General features: G+C 30.9%; 1 protein-coding gene across 3 annotated transcripts in view; it reads left to right on the plus strand.

The window, feature by feature from the left end:
- LOC139500821 (endothelin-converting enzyme homolog) overlaps positions 1-18,912 on the plus strand; it is an 85,522-nt gene extending 66,610 nt beyond the window's left edge. For all 3 annotated transcript variants that reach the window (XM_071289694.1, XM_071289695.1, XM_071289696.1), the window contains 14 exons: positions 2,791-2,877; positions 3,453-3,601; positions 6,422-6,525; positions 6,904-7,022; positions 8,967-9,065; positions 9,914-9,991; positions 10,433-10,536; positions 11,233-11,343; positions 12,280-12,347; positions 13,469-13,593; positions 14,139-14,204; positions 14,853-14,948; positions 16,116-16,192; positions 17,512-18,912. In XM_071289694.1, the coding sequence (XP_071145795.1) occupies positions 2,791-2,877; positions 3,453-3,601; positions 6,422-6,525; positions 6,904-7,022; positions 8,967-9,065; positions 9,914-9,991; positions 10,433-10,536; positions 11,233-11,343; positions 12,280-12,347; positions 13,469-13,593; positions 14,139-14,204; positions 14,853-14,948; positions 16,116-16,192; positions 17,512-17,611 (1,383 nt within the window). In that variant the 3' untranslated portion in view covers positions 17,612-18,912. The remainder of the gene's footprint in view (positions 1-2,790; positions 2,878-3,452; positions 3,602-6,421; positions 6,526-6,903; positions 7,023-8,966; positions 9,066-9,913; positions 9,992-10,432; positions 10,537-11,232; positions 11,344-12,279; positions 12,348-13,468; positions 13,594-14,138; positions 14,205-14,852; positions 14,949-16,115; positions 16,193-17,511) is intronic.
- Positions 18,913-19,825: the final 913 nt, after the last annotated feature.

Raw genomic sequence — 19,825 nt, forward strand, 5'->3', positions numbered from 1 at the left:
GCCAAATCAAACCAAACTTGGCCACAATCATCATTGGGGTATCTAGTTTAAAAAATGTGTGGCATGACCCGGTCAACCGACCAAGATGGCCGCCACAGCTAAAAATAGAACATAGGGGTAAAATGCAGTTTTTGGCTTATAACTCAAAAACCAAAGCATTTAGAGCAAATCTGACATGGGGTAAAAATGTTTATCAGGTCAAGATCTATCTCCCCTGAAATTTTCAGATGAATCGGTCAATCGGTTGTTGGGTTGCTGCCCCTGAATTGGTAATTTTGAGGAAATTTTGCTGTTTTTGGTTATTATCTTGAATATTATTATAGATTGAGATAAACTGTAAACAGCAATAATGTTCAGCAAAGTAAGATCTACAAATAAGTCAACATGACCAAAATGGTCAGTTGACCCGTTTAGGAGTTATTGCCCTTTATAGTCAATTTTTAACCATTTTTCGTTAATTAAAGTAATCTTTTACAAAAGTCTTCTCCTCTGAAACTACTGGGCCAAATTAATCCAAACTTGGCCACAATCATCTTTGGGGTATCTAGTTTAAAAAATGTGTGGCATGACCTGGTCAACCAACCAAGATGGCCGCCACGGCTAAAATAGAACAAAGGGGTAAAATGCAGTTTTTGGCTTATAACTCAAAAACCAAAGCATTTTGAGGAAATCTGACGGGGATAAAAATGTTTATCAGGTCAAGATCTATCTGCCCTGAAATTTTCAGATGAATCGGTCAATCGGTTGTTGGGTTGCTGCCCCTGAATTGGTAATTTTGAGGAAATTTTGCTGTTTTTGGTTATTATCTTGAATATTATTATAGATAGAGATAAACTGTTAACAGCAATAATGTTCAGCAAAGTAAAATCTACAAATAAGTCAACATGACCAAAATGGTCAGTTGACCCGTTTAGGAGTTATTGCCCTTTATAGTCAATTTTTAACCATTTTTCGTAAATTAAAGTAATCTTTTACAAAAATCTTCTCCTCTGAAACTACTGGGCCAAATTAATCCAAACTTGGCCACAATCATCTTTGGGGTATCTAGTTTAAAAAATGTGTGGCGTGACCTGGTCAACCAACTAAGATGGCCGCCACCGCTAAAAATAGAACATAGGGGTAAAATGCAGTTTTTGGCTTATAACTCAAAAACCAAAGCATTTTGAGGAAATCTGACATGGGATAAAAATGTTTATCAGGTCAAGATCTATCTGCCCTGAAATTTTCAGATGAATCGGTCAATCGGTTGGGTTGCTGCTCCTGAATTGGTAATTTTGAGGAAATTTTGCTGTTTTTGGTTATTATCTTGAATATTATTATAGATAGAGATGAATTGTAAACAGCAATAATGTTCAGCAAAGGAAGATCTACAAATAAGTCAACATGACCAAAATGGTCAGTTGACCCCTTTAGGAGTTATTGCCCTTTATAGTCAATCTTTAACCATTTTTCATAAATCTAAGTAATCTTTTACAAAATCTCCACTGAAACTACTAGGCCACAATCATCTTTGGGGTATCTAGTTTGAAAAATGTGTCCGATGACCTGGCCATTCAACCAAGATGGCCGCCACGGCTAAAAATAGAACATAGGGGTAAAATGCAGTTTTTGGCTTATAACTATGAAACCAAAGCATCTAGAGCAAATCTGACAAGAAGTTTAATTGTTAATCAAGTCAATATCTATCTGCCCTGAATTTTTCTGATGAATTGGACAACTGGTTGTTGGGTTGCTGCCCTCCAATTGGTAATTTTTAAAGAAATTTTGCCGTTTTTGGTTATCTTGAATACTATTATAGATAGCGATAAACTGTAAACAGCAATAATGTTCAGCAAAGTAAGATTTACAAATAAGTCAACATGACCTAAATGGTCAATTGACCCCTTAAGGAGTTATTGCCCTTTATAGTCAATTTTTAACAATTTTCATTAATTTGGTAAATTTATGTAAATTTTTACCAAATATAGTTCTCTGTTACTAATGGGCAAAGTTCATTATAGATATAATTGTAAGAAGCAAAATCGTTCAGTAAAGTAAGAACTTCAAACACATCACCATCACCAAAATACAATTTTGTCATGAATCCATTTGTGTCCTTTGTTTAATATGCACATAGACCAAGGTGAGCGACACAGGCTCTTTAGAGCCTCTAGTTAATCATCCTTTGTCTTTGGTATGAATAAACGTTAGGCCTACCTGATGCAGTTGCGTTTCTTTGTTTACATTGAACATGACGTCATAACTTAAATAACGTCACAAGTAAAATCCCTAACAACAGAACCAAAATCGGAAACGTTACGGTATTTCCGTATCTTTTTTTTAACAAATATTTAAAATACAAAAAAAATAATTTAAACAAACTTCGTCCCCATTCACAGGTAATGCCTGCCTCATATTAATATGTTAATATCAATATCATTATGCTACATTAAAGTTTATGAAAATTGGATTTCTGTATCTTTAAGTTGTACGATATTTTGGAAATTAAAGAGATTTTCTTTTACATAATTACTGTATTGTTGTTCCTGCTGAGATCAAAGTCTAGGGTAATGTCTGATACACTATGGTTATGTAGCAATTCCATATGAAAGGAGAATTTGCTTGAATGTCTTGCATTGCTAAGAAAATGAAGCATTAAAAAGTCATGTATTTGTAAATTTAATGTTAAAATGATTAAAAGATGTGTCTAAATTTGCTCAAATTTTAAAGAGTTAAAGGTGACATGAAGATATAATATAGTCTTCAAAAATTATGAAAAAAGTTTCAGTTTACAAAATTATATATTTTTAGATCACAATTCCAAGGGAAGAGAGAAGAGATGAAGAAAAGATATACCATAAAATTACAATAGGAAAACTGCAGGAAAATTCTACTTTTGTAAGGACATAGATTATTTTTAATGTCCAAATGATATTGAAAGTGAATTTACTTTTAAAAATGTTTCTCATTTTAGTGGAGACCACTTTTAAAAAGATCAGAATTCTTATGGATGTGTATTGAAAAAAATGATTGATTGATTGTTGTATGCCTAATTTTCAGTTGCAATCATTTTCTGCATATTCAGGTTGTTTGAAAGACAAAGAAGAAAAATATCCATATATATGCTGAACAAAAAAACAATTAAAACGATCAATAAGACATAAATTCCATTGAAATCGCTAAAGTTTCCAGCACAAAATAAAATCTCTTTAAATTTAAGTCTTTAAAGTTGCAACTGAATTCATTTCAATCTTTGATTGTCGAGTCTAAAACTTCAACTCACTGTAATGAGTGTATGAGGTCAGAACTTAAGTTGTTCTCCACTGTAAGGAAATTAGGCTGTTTAAAGTCTAATGATTGTCCAGGAATATTTGACCTGATTTTTCAGTTGAATTATATTTGACAAACAATAAAAACACCATGAGTTACACTAATCCAAAGAAGAACGTGAATATGATATTTTTATCTTACAGGTCAATTGGAATAAGTTCTTCAACAAGCTATTTTCCGCAGTTAATATAAAACTGACACCTGCAGAGCCAATAGTAGCTTACTCACCAAAGTTCTTAAAGGAGATTTCTGATCTGGTGGAAGATACCATGAAAACTGAGAAAGGAAGGAGGTTTGTAAATACTCGTCATTGTGGGATTTATCATATTTGCATGTTCTTGTAATAACTTCTAGGGAAGGAGGTTTGCTAATCTTTGTCTTTATTCCTACATGTCCTAGCCTATTTGAATTAGCTGGGTTTTTCTGTAAATTATTTTTTTGCCTGATGAAACAGTTTTCCTTTTGACTTTTCTTGCGGTGGTGTCTTCAGCTAAAGGTTAAGTTATGTAAGACAGCTAATGTTGAATATGTTAGTTAATTAGTTATTATACGACCGCAAAATTTGAAAAAATTTTCGTCGTATATTGCTATCACGTTGGCGTCGTCGTCTGCGTCGTCGTCGTCATCCGAATACTTTTAGTTTTCGCACTCTAACTTTAGTAAAAGTGAATGGAAATCTATGAAATTTTAACACAAGGTTTATGACCACAAAAGGAAGGTTGGTATTGATTTTGGGAGTTTTGGTCCCAACATTTTAGGAATTAGGGGCCAAAAAGGGCCCAAATAAGCATTTACTTGGTTTTCGCACTATAACTTTAGTTTAAGTTAATAGAAATCTATGAAATTTTGACACAAGGTTTATGACCACAAAAGAACGGTTGGGATTGATTTTGGGAGTTTTGGTTTCAACAGTTTAGGAATTAGGGGCCAAAAAAGGGCCCAAATAACCATTATTCTTGGTTTTCGCACAATAACTTTAGTTTAAGTAAATAGAAATCAATGAAATTTAAACACAATGTTAATGACTACAAAAGGAAGGTTGGTATTGATTTTGGGAGTTTAGGTCCCAACAGTTTAGGAATTAGGGGCCAAAAAGGGACCCAAATAAGCATTTTTCTTGGTTTTCGCACCATAACGTTAGTATAAGTAAATAGAAATCTATGAAATTTAAACACAAGGTTTATGACCATAAAAGAAAGGTTGGTATTGATTTTGGGAGTTTTGGTCCCAACAGAATAAGGGGCCCAAAGGGTCCAAAATTAAACTTTGTTTGATTTCATCAAAATTGAATAATTGGGGTTCTTTGATATGCCGTATCTAACTGTCATGACTGTGTATGTAGATTCTTAACTTTTGGTCCCGTTTTCAAATTGGTCTACATTAAGGTCCAAAGGGTCCAAAATTAAACTTAGTTTGATTTTGACAAAAAATGAATCAGTTAGGTTTTTTGATATGCTGAATCTAAAAATGTACTTAGATTCTTGATTATTGGCCCAGTTTTCAAGTTGGTCCAAATTGGGGTCCAAAATTAAACTTTGTTTGATTTCATCAAAAATTGAATAAATGGGGTTCTTTTGATATACCAAATCTAACTGTGTATGTAGATTCTTCATTTTTGGTCCTGTTTTCAAATTGGTCTACACTCAAGTCCAAAGGGTCCAAAATTAAACCTAGTCTGATTTTAACAAAAATTGAAATCTTGGGATTCTTTGATATGCTGAATCCAAAAATGTACTTAGATTTTTTTATTATGGGCCCAGTTTTCAAGTTGGTCCAAATCAGGATCTAAAATCATTGTATTAAGTATTGTGCAATAGCAAGTCTTTTCAATTGCACAGTATTGCGCAATGGCAAGAAATATCTAATTGCACAATATTGTGAAATAGCAAATTTTTTTTTAATTAGAGTTATCTTTCTTTGTCCAGAATCAACTTAAATCTTTGTTATATACAATATACAATGTATATTCACTTTTTACTACCAACTGATAAATTAAAATAATCTTTACCATTCAGTGATAACAAGCAGTTTTTTTTTACATCTTAATATTTTATGATGTATTTAAATGAGTAGTTATTGTTGCAAACTCCATTAGAAATTTTAATTGAGATTAGTTTTGGAATAAGGGAAAGGGGGATGTGATTAAAAAAATTGGGTTCAATTTTTCTCATTTGAAATTTCATAAATAAAAAAGAAAATTTCTTCAAACATTTTTTTGAGAGGATTAATATTCAACAGCATAGTGAATTGCTCTAAGAGAAAACAAAAATTTTAAGTTCATTAGAACACATTCATTCTGTGTCAGAAACCTATGCTGTGTCAACTATTTAATCACAATCCAAATTTAGAGCTGAATCCAGCTTGAATGTTGTGTCCATACTTGGCCCAACCGTTCAGGGTTCAACCTCTGCGGTCGTATAAAGCTACGCCCTGCGGAGCATCTGGTTTGTATTCAGCTACATAAGAACCCACGGGTACAATTTCTGGTTGAAATAATACCAGTTATAGACCATTTGTTTAAGTATTTTGATTATGTGTTTGAAGAAAAGGAATATGTGTATTCTGTTCATTAGCATTTTCCTGATTTCAAATTGTACTTTTGGATATGATGTTGTAGGTAAACATTATGTTTTGTGTCTTTTCTTCAAATGAAAGCAATAACAAATTATCATTTAAGGATGTTTGCTCCTCTATTTTTTGAATTTTTGCCAGATTTTCGGAATCCTCTGGTTTTATCCATGTATTGCCATTAAGAAATTTTGCCCACTAACCCCTACTTTTCTTTTTATAATTTTATTACAAAAAGTGTAAAAAGACATATTTCAAAGTCTTATAAAATCCTTGTTATTTTTTCATAGTTTTTGAAACAAAAAAGTTGCCAATGTTAAATATATAAAAAATCTAGTGAGAATTATTTCACGCCAAATTTTCAATGGCTTATATCTCGAAAAACAAGCACAAGGACCCTCCATTTTTTTCTGCTTTTTTAGTTTCTTTATTTATATACTATGAATTCATAGCAGCTTGTTATTTTTAAACAGAGTAGCGAACATCCTTAACATAAGCAAACGTGTTGTTAAAATTTATTTTTGAAAGTAATCCATCTTTCCAGAACAGTACAGAATTACTTGGTGGTTCATGTGATAAAGACCATGGCAAACTATCTATCTAGACCATTCAGAGATGCAAGAAAGATTCTCACTGAAGCTCTCTCAGGTAAAGTTTCATATCATGGAGTGTTATAATCTGTAATATTCTGCTTGTGAAATGTGAGGTCTGAAATGAAATGGCATAGCAATTCTTTGAGTTGAAAGACCATAGATATTTATCGACTATCCTTTATCATCTCAACGAGATTGATTTTCTGGCTTGAGCTGGAACGGCAAAAGCGAGAAAAGCAATTGTTGAGATGACCAATCATGATAATCTGTTTATTGTTATTTTACCTACACCCTGAGGTGGGCTACAGTCCTAAATAAAAATGTGTATTAGTTCAGTGAAAATAAACTTCATACTTAACTTCAAAACGTATGAATGAACTAAAAATAAAAATCATACAAAACAAAAGTGTACATGATGACTTTTTGTTTCCAGGCGTAACAGGTGGTGATGAACTATGGAGATACTGTATATCTGATACAGATAGTGTTCTAGGATTTGCTTTAGGAGCAATGTTTGTCAAGGAGGCATTTAATGGTCGCAGCAAGGACAAGGTATGCATTAACAATGAATGTGTTTGTAGTTCTTCAGTACTATGAGAGTTTTATTTCTGCACTTTGGGCAGCGTTTAAAGCAGCAAATATTTTTTGTACTCCTGGCACAACATTACAGAAAAAAAAAATCTTCAACATATCTTCTGTTTGTAAAATTGATTAGAATATCCCTAGAAATTGATATACTGAATTAGTTTTCAAAGTCTACATTCACAATAAGGTATGAGAATGAGTGTTTCTGCATTTTTATACGACCGCAAAATTTGAAAAATTTTTCGTCGTATATTGCTATCACGTTGGCGTCTGTGTCGTCGTCGTCGTCGTCGTCCGGCGTCCGAATACTTTTAGTTTTCGCACTCTAACTTTAGTAAAAGTGAATGGAAATCTATGAAATTTTAACACAAGGTTTATGACCACAAAAGGAAGGTTGGGATTGATTTTGGGAGTTTTGGTCCCAACATTTTAGGAATTAGGGGCCAAAAAGGGCCCAAATAAGCATTTTCTTGGTTTTCGCACTATAACTTTAGTTTAAGTTAATAGAAATCTATGAAATTTTGACACAAGGTTTATGACCACAAAAGGAAGGTTGGGATTGATTTTGGGGGTTTTGGTTCCAACAGTTTAGGAATTAAGGGCCAAAAAAGGGCCCAAATAACCATTATTCTTGGTTTTCGCACAATAACTTTAGTATAAGTAAATAGAAATCAATGAAATTTTAGCACAAGGTTTATGACCACAAAAGGAAGGTTGGGATTGATTTTTGGAGTTGAGGTCACAACAGTTTATGAATTAGGGGCCAAAAAGGGGCCCTATTAAGCATTATTTTTGGTTTTTGCACCATAACTTTAGTATAAGTAAATAGAAATCTATGAAATTTAAACACAAGGTTTATGACCATAAAAGGAAGGTTGGGTTTGATTTTGGGAGTTTTGGTCCTAACAGTTTAGGAATAAGGGCCCAAAGGGTCCAAAATTGAACTTTGTGTGATTTCATCAAAAATTGAATAATTGGGGTTCTTTGATATGCCGAATCTAACTATGTATGTAGATTCTTAATTTTTGGTCCCGTTTTCAAATTGGTCTACATTAAGGTCCAAAGGGTCCAAAATTAAACTTAGTTTGATTTTAACAAAAATTGAATCCTTGGGGTTCTTTGATATGCTGAATTTAAAAATGTACTTAGATTTTTAAATATTGGCCTAGTTTTCAAGTTGGTCCAAATGGGGGTCCAAAATTAAACTTTGTTTGATTTCTTCAAAAATTGAATAAATGGGTTCTTTGATATGCCAAATCTAACTGTGTATGTAGATTCTTAATTTTTGGTCCAGTTTTCAAATTGGTCTACATTAAGGTCCAAAGGGTCCAAATTAAACTAAGTTTGATTTTAACAAAAATTAAATTCTTGGGCTTATTTGATATGCTTTATCTAAATATGTACTTTGATTTTTGATTATGGGCCCAGTTTTCAAGTTGGTCCAAATCAGGATTCCATATCAAGTATTGTGCAATAGCAAGAAATTTTCAATTGCACAGTATTGCACAATAATTTTGTTTAAATTTTTCTCATTTCAGATTTCATAAATAAAAAGAAAATTTCTTCAAACATTTTTTTAAGAGGATTTATATTCAACAGCATAGTGAATTGCTCAAAGGCAAAAAAAACCTTTTAAGTTCATTAGACCACATTCATTCTGTCAGAAACCTATGCTGTGTCAACTATTTAATTTTAGATTTAAATAAGAAGAAATCTTTAATTGATTTGTAAAATCTTGACATTTGTTTTGTGTAAAAAAAACCATGTAATGTCAAAAATTTGATCACAATCCAAATTCAGAGCTGTATCACGCTTGGTTATACATTTGCAATGAGTTGATACTTGTTTCCCTCATTATTCCTAAGCTTTCATCTTTTTATGACTAGACATTATTTGTGAATATATTTGCAGGCTGAAGCTATGATTGCTGAAGTAAAAACAGCATTTATTAACAATCTACCTAATCTCAAATGGATGGATGAATTTACAAGGAAGGCAGCCATAGATAAGGTAATGTACTATCTTCAGAACATATTTTGTTAAATCAAGCAGAATTTTCAATGAAATTTTCAAAAATTGTCTGGGTGCATTTTGTGACTTGCATTGTCAGTTTGGTAGGTGGTCTTCTCCAGGCACTACGGCTTTGTCCACTAATAAAAACTTTTCGCCATGAAATAGCCCAAAAGCTGCTTAAAAGTGTAATTTTAAAACACACAAAATCAAATAAAATAAAAAAAAAATCCATTTTAAGCTATTGCTATCATTTTCTTTAATCATTCATTTGTTATTAAACTGATTGTTTAACCTAACAACACCAGGAGTTAAAAAATTTGATTACTCAATATCTTGATATCCTTTTTTTTTTTTTTTTTTTTTTTTTTTATAAGTATGTCAGGAAGCAGACAGCTCAGGCAAACTTTCTATTCATAGTCCATTTGTTAGTACATTACTGAAAAAATGAACAAATATTTGGGTATAAAAATAAAATCTGATATGATTGCCAATGAAACAACAAAAGTCCTAAGTATGTGAAAGTAAGCAACTGGAGTCTTTTGGTAGTCAACATTACACGTTTAAACTGAAGGCAAGGCAACAAATCAGTTCTGTTGAATTCTATTAATAAAAAAAATATACAGAAATTGCCATTTTCAGTGCATCAATGTTGTCATTTTTTGATTGCACGAAGTTTGCAAATACATGACACAAAAATCAACTATATACTTAGTTTTTACATACATTTTATAGATGTCATTTGATAGATTGATTTAACTAGTTTGAAGTTTTCTGAATGATTATTAAAAAAAGGGACCTTTTCAAACTTTCTCTCCGATTTCAAAATATATTATTTTATTATTTAGGCAAATGCTGTGATAGATATGATTGGTTTTCCAGCTTTTATCAACAACAAAACTCGTCTAGATAAAGAATATAGTGGGGTAAATATATTGTGTATTTTATACTGATACGATATTGTGAGATATCATTAAAAGCTGAAGGTAATAGAAACATGTAATTCTATTTTCAGAACATATAAAAATAGAAAAGATTGTGGTACCATTGCCAATGAAACAAACTCTACCACAGACCAAATGGTATAGATGTTAGAAACTATAGTTCACCCGTTCATCAACATTGAGCAAAACCCATACCACATAGAAGTAAATAAAAGACCCTGAAATGCCTAATGTAAAACAATTCAGACAATTTTTTTTTTAGATAGCCTGACTTAATTCTCAAGATGAAATATGTATTTTTAAATCGCTGCATATTATAATTTTTGAAAGCAGTTAACATTTTTTTCGTTGTTTCTATGTATTACCATGTTGGTTTTCATTAATATTGATATAACATTTGAAAAGTAAACTTTCTCATTTTAGCTTATAATCAATGGGGATGAATATTTTTGGAACAATGTAAGAAATTTATACTTTATTCAAAAGAAAGATCTGGCAAAGCTGAGGAAATCACCAGAGTCAAATGCGTAAGTATCTTTACTTGGTTCTAACCATTATTTGCTGTATACCTATAGAAGTTAGTCGTTTGCTCCATACATTCAAGGATTTGTAAATCCAACAAATTCTCTCTAATTCATGAGCACCTATAAGCTTTAATTGATTATATGTTAATATAGTATGTAACAAAGTTCACAATCATTGCTTCGCCTCGGTTGACAATGATTTTTTCAGGGCAACAAACTGCCTTATCACCCTCAGCTAGGTGTTATTTATATATTTCCACCGTTAATGAATTAGTGATACCGGGTATGAATGTTCATCACAATTTTTATGGCAAAGTTGCAAACCTCACACATTTCCTTACTCATTATGTTGTCTTCCACCATATATAAAACAAATCAAAAAAATTGCGAAAGCAAATTTACATATCTAACATTGTTAGGCTGATGTTTAGGAACAACATCAAAAGATCAATGTACAATAAAAAAAACTTTAATCAAATAGTTTACGGGAGGGAGGGGTTAAAATTGCTGCATATTTTGTTAATCCAAAATCGGTTTTACATATATCCATATTGATCAATCAATTTTTCCCAAATTAAGTAAAGAGATAGGGTGGGGGATCAATGAAAAAACTATGTAAATTAATTTTTTTTTTTATCCTACATTGAACTTTTGATGTCAGCCCTTGGACAAATTATATATGATGGTTCTATATTTCAGATGGGGGATGTCTCCACCTACAGTGAATGCATACTACACTCCCTCTAAAAACCAGATTGTATTTCCAGCAGGAATACTTCAAGCTCCCTTCTATGATCAAGAATATCCAAAGTAAGGTTTTCTGAGAATTAAGTTTTTATGCCCCATTTATGGGCATTATGTTTTCTGGTCTGTGCGTCCATTCATTCATTCGTTCGTCATTCCGTCGGTACCTCTGTCTGTCCCGCTTCAAGTTAAAGTTTTTGTTGAGGTAGTTTTTGATGGAGGTAGTTTTTGATGAAGTTGAAGTCCAATCAACTTGAAACTTAGTAAACATGTTCTTTATGATATGATCTTTCCAATTTTAATGCCAAATTAGAGATTTTATCCAATATTGACAGTCCACTGAACATAGAAAATGATAGTGTGTACTTGGGACACATTCTTGTTATATATAATTGTTTTATCTTCATTTATTTTAATAGGGAACTATCATGATTTTGGACTCAAAGATTTAATTCAAACCCTATTAAAAGATGGAATGTTCCCTATTGGAATTTTCGAAACATTGATTTATTTAAAAAAGAAGAAAATAATTCTAGACGCTTACACTTGTTTTTTTTCGTGTGTCAATTTTATAAAAAAGAGTTATTAAAGAGATCAATTGTGCACACTGATCCATGAATAACTAGTTTTTCTCCCATAACAGTTTCAATGTTAATTTTGTGTATACAACTGAAATTACATCACTACTTACTCTGAAAAAATTTAATTTTGGATTTCCATATGAAATTAAAACAAAATATCTAGAATATACAGCAAATCAATTCACCTTTTCAGAATCTAAAGGACTATGGGTAATCTCATTGTTTGTACACCAAAATGAAAATAACGTAACTTCATTGGCTCAATTTCCATGGTTAAGAATGTTTTAAACCAATCAACGTTTTGGTGTATGCTTTTGAAAATCTTACCCAGAATGCATTAGTTTCTGAAATGGTAAATTCCCTCATGATCATATTTGCATGATTTAAATTTGATTGACATATTTAATTGGTATGCTTGTAGATCATTAAACTTTGGAGCTATGGGTGTGGTGATGGGTCATGAACTAACACATGGTTTTGATGATCAAGGTACAAACTAATAAATTAATTTTGAATGTAACACATCTTCTGATTGGCTGACTTGTTTTGATTTTCAGCTCATAAACATAATTTAGTCATGTGACCGTGACGTCATCAAGGTTTTGTATGGTTTACTTCGGTTTAAAATGGAATTTAGAATTAAATTACAAGAAATAACTGTAATATTTGTTCTGTTTATTCAAAATAACATAAAAAGAATGTGGTGCACACTTTAAAATAACCCACTACGTGGGTTATTTAGTGTGGACCACATTTTTTATGGGTTTTTTTCATAGACAGAAAAAATATTAGTCATTCCTTAAATAAATTGAATCGATAATCTTTGTTACAAGAAGCTGTGGATTCATCTATGGTTTGGTTTGAAAAATAAATGTTTTCTTGATACTTAATTTTACGGTTGAGGGTTTACCAAATTTTACATAAATGCCTATAGGCCTATAGGAAAGTTGAGCAATTTTGGTTAGTCTAAACTCACAAAATTCTTGAAAATTGGTACAGAATAAATAAAAAGGAATCCCCAGTACTTGAAGAATAAATGGGGGCACTAGCTACGATATTTATAAAAAAAAATTATGACTTTTTTGTTCAATAATTAATGAAAGTGAAATTGTGAAATAATAATTGGCTTTTAGCAGGCAGTATGGTTTAATTATGTCAAAATAAGCTTAGAAAAAACTTGCAAGCGAATAATTCTACCTCATTGAATCCATATTCTCTTGAACTTCAACTTAAATCCTTAACAAGAGATGGATAAGGCATGAACAGTGGGTGTAAAGTTGTTTATAGGAAAAGAATGTCAACATTGAAAGTGAAACAAAGGTAAATCATTTGGTTTACTTGGTTAGATCCACAAAAAAATCATTTATTTTAGACTTTTTATAATTTGGATAAATGTTTTACATTGTTATAAATCAAATATGACTATTTGATTCAAATTGGTAAACACACATTTGACAGCTAGTGCCCTTTTAAGCTTACTTAGTTTGTTGGTACTATCAGTGAAAATGGCACGAAAAAAAATGCTAAATGAACAATATAATCCACTGTATCGAAACTTGCTTACTCTTTTCTGTGTCTAATAATTAAAAGATATGTTATTCTTCGTCAAGGTCGTGAATATGACAAGTTTGGTAATTTACGTCCCTGGTGGAACAATAGATCAATAGAGAATTTTAACATACAGACAAAATGTTTTATCAATCAGTATTCCAGTTATAAACTTCAAGATGATCATGTAAGTAGACATTATGGAAATTAGAAAATTATTCAATCATATACATAGTATAACCTGAATTTATATTTGCAAAAATATGTATATTGCATACTACAACAGAAATTTGAGGTCTTGAGGAGTGCATATTAAACTTTCGATGCTTTAAAAATGTGCAGTTCCTGCAATTTACAGCAATGTTATTACAGAAATCACAATATTATTTTTTTTTAATCTATCATTTGTTATCACATTAAAAAGAACATTTCATATATGGACACACGGAAGTTGGCATTTTTTGCATAAATAAAAGACGGTCAATTTACAAAAAATAGTTTCTTTTTTCTTTTTTTAAAATGTTTGCTTGTCTGAAGCTTAATCGAGATGTTTCTCCACCTTTGTTTAAACATACTGTGCCTTGCTTGGCTGTATCAAAAGAACTAGCAGGGAACTACTTAAATTTGTTTTGAAAACCAATAATTTGACATTGAACAAAATCAATGGGAGACAACTGCAAAATACATCTTTTACTATCCCACATATTTGTAATTATCTCCCTTGATTTACAGGTTGATGGGAAGCAGACACTAGGTGAAAATATTGCAGATAATGGAGGGCTTAAATCTGCATATCATGTAAGTTCAAATAATCAAATGTATGGATTGGATATATAATAGCTGGTCAATCTACTTTAACTGAGATCGTACAAGATCATGTGCAAATATATTTTGTTAATAAGATTTTATATTATTTGTAGTGAATAAATTAGGCATGAAAAACATACTTACATTTTTTAATTATAGAGTATCATTAAGACCTGTTGCTGTTGGTATTCTCAAAACACAGCAGTAATAATCAATTGAAGCAAACAATTTAATTGTTATATAGTATAGCCTTGGTATTAGATGATTTTGTTATTCTGTTTACAGCCAAACTTTTGCAATAAATCGCCGAATACTATTATATGTAAGAAAAAAATAATTCCTTATTAAAAAATATCACCTTATACTTTATAGTAAAAACAGAATTTTCTACTGGGAATAGATATTAATTTGCCTACTGATATTTTTGATATCCTAACTAAACTTGACATCTATGTTATGTTGTGTTGTGTTGTTATGTTGTGTTGTGTTGTGTTATTATATTGATTTTATTTATAAGGACTCATTATAAAGAATACTTTATATGTTTACACTTTAACACAGTTATATCAAGATATAATTATTGAATTTAGTTCATGTGAGTCTGAGGAATTATTATTCTACGTTTATATTATTTTACAGGCATATCTTGATTGGGTAGGTCATCACACACCTGAGAGACCTCTACCCACATTAAACCTTACACATCAACAACTTTTCTTCCTAGGATTTGCTCAGGTATGTTCATTTAAGGTGGTACATAACACTACAGGGAGATAACTCTGTAAAGTCAGCTATACGTTTTAATTACATTGTGTTGTAAAGGAAATATTAAGCTTCTCAATGATCAATATTGGTGTTTGTCAAACTGCTATATGACCAGTGTAATTTTTCTGATAAAATGGTTGGTTCAAATTTTTTGAAATTTTTACATTTTTGTTAAAGGGTGAAAGTAAATACTTTGTCAAAAATTTTATGACAATTAAACGAGCCAAATTAATTTTAGTGAAGGTGTTGGGTACCACCTTAAGATTTGTCTTTTAAAAATGGAGCATTGATATACAAATAAGGAAATGTGGTATGATTGCAAATGAGAACTCAACTCCAAGAGTTCAAATGAATTGAATGTAAGTAATTATAGGTCACGGTTCAGCTTTTAACAATGAATAATCCATAATGTATAGTCTCACTAAAAAAGCCCTTGACACATTAAATGGGAAACAATCGTAAGAGCAAACTAGTTATAGCAAAAACAATATGCAAATATTGACAGATATAAGCAATCATAGAAAATTTGTGACAAAATTATAGCAATGAAAGCATAGAAATTACTGATAACCAATTTTGGTTTATGAAATACATTTATGGTCGGCTTTTTAAAATTGAGATAGATGTCCTCACCAAGCCTCAAACCTGGCTTTCACCATAAATAGAAAAAAAAAATTAAACAAAAAAATTCGTAAAAACTATGAAGTTCAGAATGCTACCATCCTTTAAATGATACAATTTCAGAAATATAGTCCACAAACCAAAAAATTTAATAATAAAATTGAGAATTGAAATGTGGAATGTGTCAAAGAGACAACAACCCGACCATAGAACAGACAAAATAAGTATTTTATTGAAAGGACAAGTTGAGCTTATTGTTAGAGCTATGGCATATTATAGAGGGTTGAGATAGTAAAAAAAGGTCCATAATCTTTTTTTTTCTTAAAATACACTAAAAAAGCGTTCATAGCTTTTTTTTTTATAAATCTTTTGATATTTACATGTATTTCAAATGCATGTGTGAAATTATTTTAATACATTTCAAGACCTTTAAAATTCCCCAATGAAAAATTCTGAGATCTAATTTATTTGCTAAATTTTGAGTTAACAGATTTATGATTCCCAATTTTATTTCAGGTATGGTGTTCGTCTAGTACGGCTGAAGCAGATCATCTCCAGATATTGACTGATCCCCATAGTCCAGCAAAATACAGGTATATTATCTATATTTATAGATTATCAACAGTCGTTCCAACCAAATTGATTTTCTAGCATGAGCCGGTACAGTAAAAGTGAGAAAAGCAATCAAGTTGAGATGACCAATGATAATCTGTTTAACACTATTTTATCTATGACGACTCTCTTAAATTCAAGAACCGCACCATGTGCTACGTTGGTTTCTAGCCATGATTTTTCATATCAAGTTACTTTATACTGAGAAATTATTAATCTGTAAGATCAAAGGAAAATTTCGTAAAAATAGTAATAAACATACATACTTTTATAAATCTTGTAATATTATAGTAAATTCTACGAAACCACTACTAGAACTGTTACAGCCACAAGAAGTGATGTAACACAGTTTTAAGAAATATTAAAATAAATATTGAAAATTCTATAAAAATTATGCAGTCACTTACTGATGACAATATTTAAAATTTACTTTTCTCATTGAGCAAGGAGTTATTTGATGGGACTATGGAATGATTTCATATTTGGTCTTGAAATTTGTAATAATTATAGATAATCTTTTATCATCTCAACGAGATTGATTTTTTCGCTTGAGTGGTTATGGTGAAAGCGAGAAAAGCAATCAAGTCGAGATGACCAATGATATAAAATTGAGAATGGAAATGGGGAATATGCCAAAGAGACAACAACCTGACCATAGAAAAAAACAACAGCAGAAGGTCACCAACAGGTCTTCAATGTAGTGAGAAATTCCCGCACCCGGGGGTGTCCTTCAACTGGCCCCTTAACAAATATTTACTAGTTCAGTGATAATGAACGCCATACTAATTTCCAAATTGTACACAAGAAACTAAAATTAAAATAATACAAGACTAACAAAGGCCAGAGGCTCCTGACTTGGGACAGGTGCAAAAATACGGCGGGGTTAAACATGTTTGTGAGATCTGTTTATCGCTATTTTACCTACGACGACATTGTCAATTTCATTAGCAATGCCATGTGCCTCCTTAGTTTCAAGCGATAATTAAAGGGATTTTAAAACCCCCAGTCACATAATTTTTGAGAAAAAAAAATAATTGTATTGTAGCCACCACATGGATTTTTTGTCATATAAAAAATGGGGGTACATTTTATGAAAAATTCATAAAAATAACGGTGGTTTAATTAATTTTTGGAAGTGAAAGGGATCTTATCAACTTCTGAATTAGCCTTTCCTGTTATGCAATTACAAGATTATTAGTAAATATTTCATGGTGGTGAATGTTTTCCTTACATCTATATGTGTTATTTCTTGTTTTATTTTATAAAAAATTGTATAAAAGATTATATATTCTTTTTACAGAGTAATAGGGACATTATCCAACTCTAAGGAGTTTGCTGAAAATTATGGTTGTGCGAAGAATTCTCGGATGAACCCAGTCCATAAATGTGAAGTCTGGTGAAACTGGTCTACGCAATAGGGGTTAATGTGAACAGCATATTCTGTTAATTGAATTGAGGCATTTTATATTATTAATAATGTTAAAATTGTTATTGTTTAAGATTGTTTAGTTAATGGTACAATAAGAATTTTAAACTTGAACAAATGTATTCAAACTTTTGTGAGATGTTATTTTTGAAATAATAAGAAGATTTTTTGTAATTAAGAAATAAGAATCTTGAGTCACATGCAGTGGATATTTAAAAAAAATAATTTTAAGCAATACATGATAGATTGTGATCCGAATTTGTATAATTCTAACATGAATAAAACAAATTGTTGCTAGTTTGTAGCAATATTTGGCAACTTTTGATAAATTGTTATACACTTAATAGCTACCATTTGGCTGGAGAATCTGCGCCACATGAACTTTTGGCGTCATAAAACCATCACTTTTCCATTGTGGCGTAAGATTTTCTATTGTGATGTTAAAATTTAGCTGGAACCTTTGTGATGTCCAGTAATGGCAGACAAATAGCGAAAAGTTGTGTTAAAATGCATGATGGCACAAACTTATTTGAAGCAATAAGTGCTCGAATGAACCAGTTCAGGTTTTGAGATAATGTTTATTTAAAATTTATGTTATCAGACATGGCGTTTTCAAAATTGACAATGCTGAGAATGAATAGTTCCATATATTAACCTTTGAACTGGTTCATTTACAACAAGGGTAAATACTAATTTTCTTATTTTAGTACTTTTCCTATATTTATACTGTTATTTTTTTAGTACATTGTTTGTCCAGTATTTTGAAGTGTAACATTTGTTTATTTACATGTAGATAAAAATGTGTTTTAAAAAAGAGTGCATAATATGAAAAATGCAAGTGTTATACAAAATGCATTCACTATTTATATACATGTGTGGACTGTGGATTCATTTATATATCATTGGTACCAATTTTTCATGGTTTGAGGAAATCTTAAAACTTTTGTGGATATTTAATTTCTTATTTTTGCCAAATTCTGCATACAAACCAAAGGAAAATATGCAATCTGTTGGAACATTTAGATTTGTGATTCACTTGTAACCACAAAATCAATGGGAATTGGTGTCCCAACGAAATATTTTGTATCCACAGAATGATAATAAACTTTATAACAAAATCAATTTGAAATCCATTATCTACAGCAGTTCCTATATACATCATTTAATGTTTATTTTGTTATGATTATTGAACATTTACTAATATACGTGTATTTGGCCATGTGAAATTTATTATCTTCCTTTCGAGATACAAGATGAATAAAACTGACATAAAAAGGAGATACAATTATTTGTCAAATTTTTCTGACAAAGATGTGGTATTTTGAAAGAAGATAATGTATTTTATATGGCCTCCTATAAGTCCTAGTCTAGTCTCTCTTCTTTATATTTTTTCTTTTATATTTTTTCTTTTATATTTTTTATATTGCCTGTTTCAGTTATTAAGTTTATTTTGCCTGAGAAAATATTTGTGAAAGCAAGACGAAGGCATACTGTATGCAAAATTTTTCAATATTTTGTTCTTTATCCCAATGATTTCAATTCAGTGAGAAGCTATTTTTACATTACAAATAAAAGAAATCTGGTTTATTTTTTCTTACTTCTCACAATGATTTTTTCCTATTTGAAATTTCCATGTTTGATTGTATTGCACAGTAGTTGAATTGCTCATCTATTTGCTTTACTCTTGTCTTACCAGTATTATTTTCAATCCTTTTAACATGTATTACTGTACATTTTTACTTTATTTCTACACACTAGTCCCTTGTTAAATATATATTTGTTTTTTTCTGAGACCAAACTTTATTTTCTAAAGTATTTTATTTATGATGTAACTACCTGTAGTTTTATGTTTGTTTGTACTTGCTTTACATTTTTATGCCCCATTTATGGGCACTATGTTTTCTGGTCTGTGCGTGCGTCTGTTCGCCCGTTTGTTATTCCGTCTGTCCTGCTTCAGGTTAAAGTTTTTGGTTGAAGTTTTTGATAAAGTTGGAAGTCCAATCTACTTGAAACTTAGTACACATGTTCCCTATGATATGATCTATGCCAAATTAGAGATTTTTCTACATTTTCATGGTCCATCGAACATAGAAAATGATAGTGCGGATGGGGCATCCTTGTACTTTGGACACGTTCTTGTTCAGATCTTTAATATTCCCTACTTAGTTAAAGAATGATAATGTTTGTT

This window comes from Mytilus edulis, chromosome 13 (genome assembly GCF_963676685.1).
Source record: "Mytilus edulis chromosome 13, xbMytEdul2.2, whole genome shotgun sequence".
Lineage (NCBI taxonomy): Eukaryota > Metazoa > Mollusca > Bivalvia > Mytilida > Mytilidae > Mytilus > Mytilus edulis.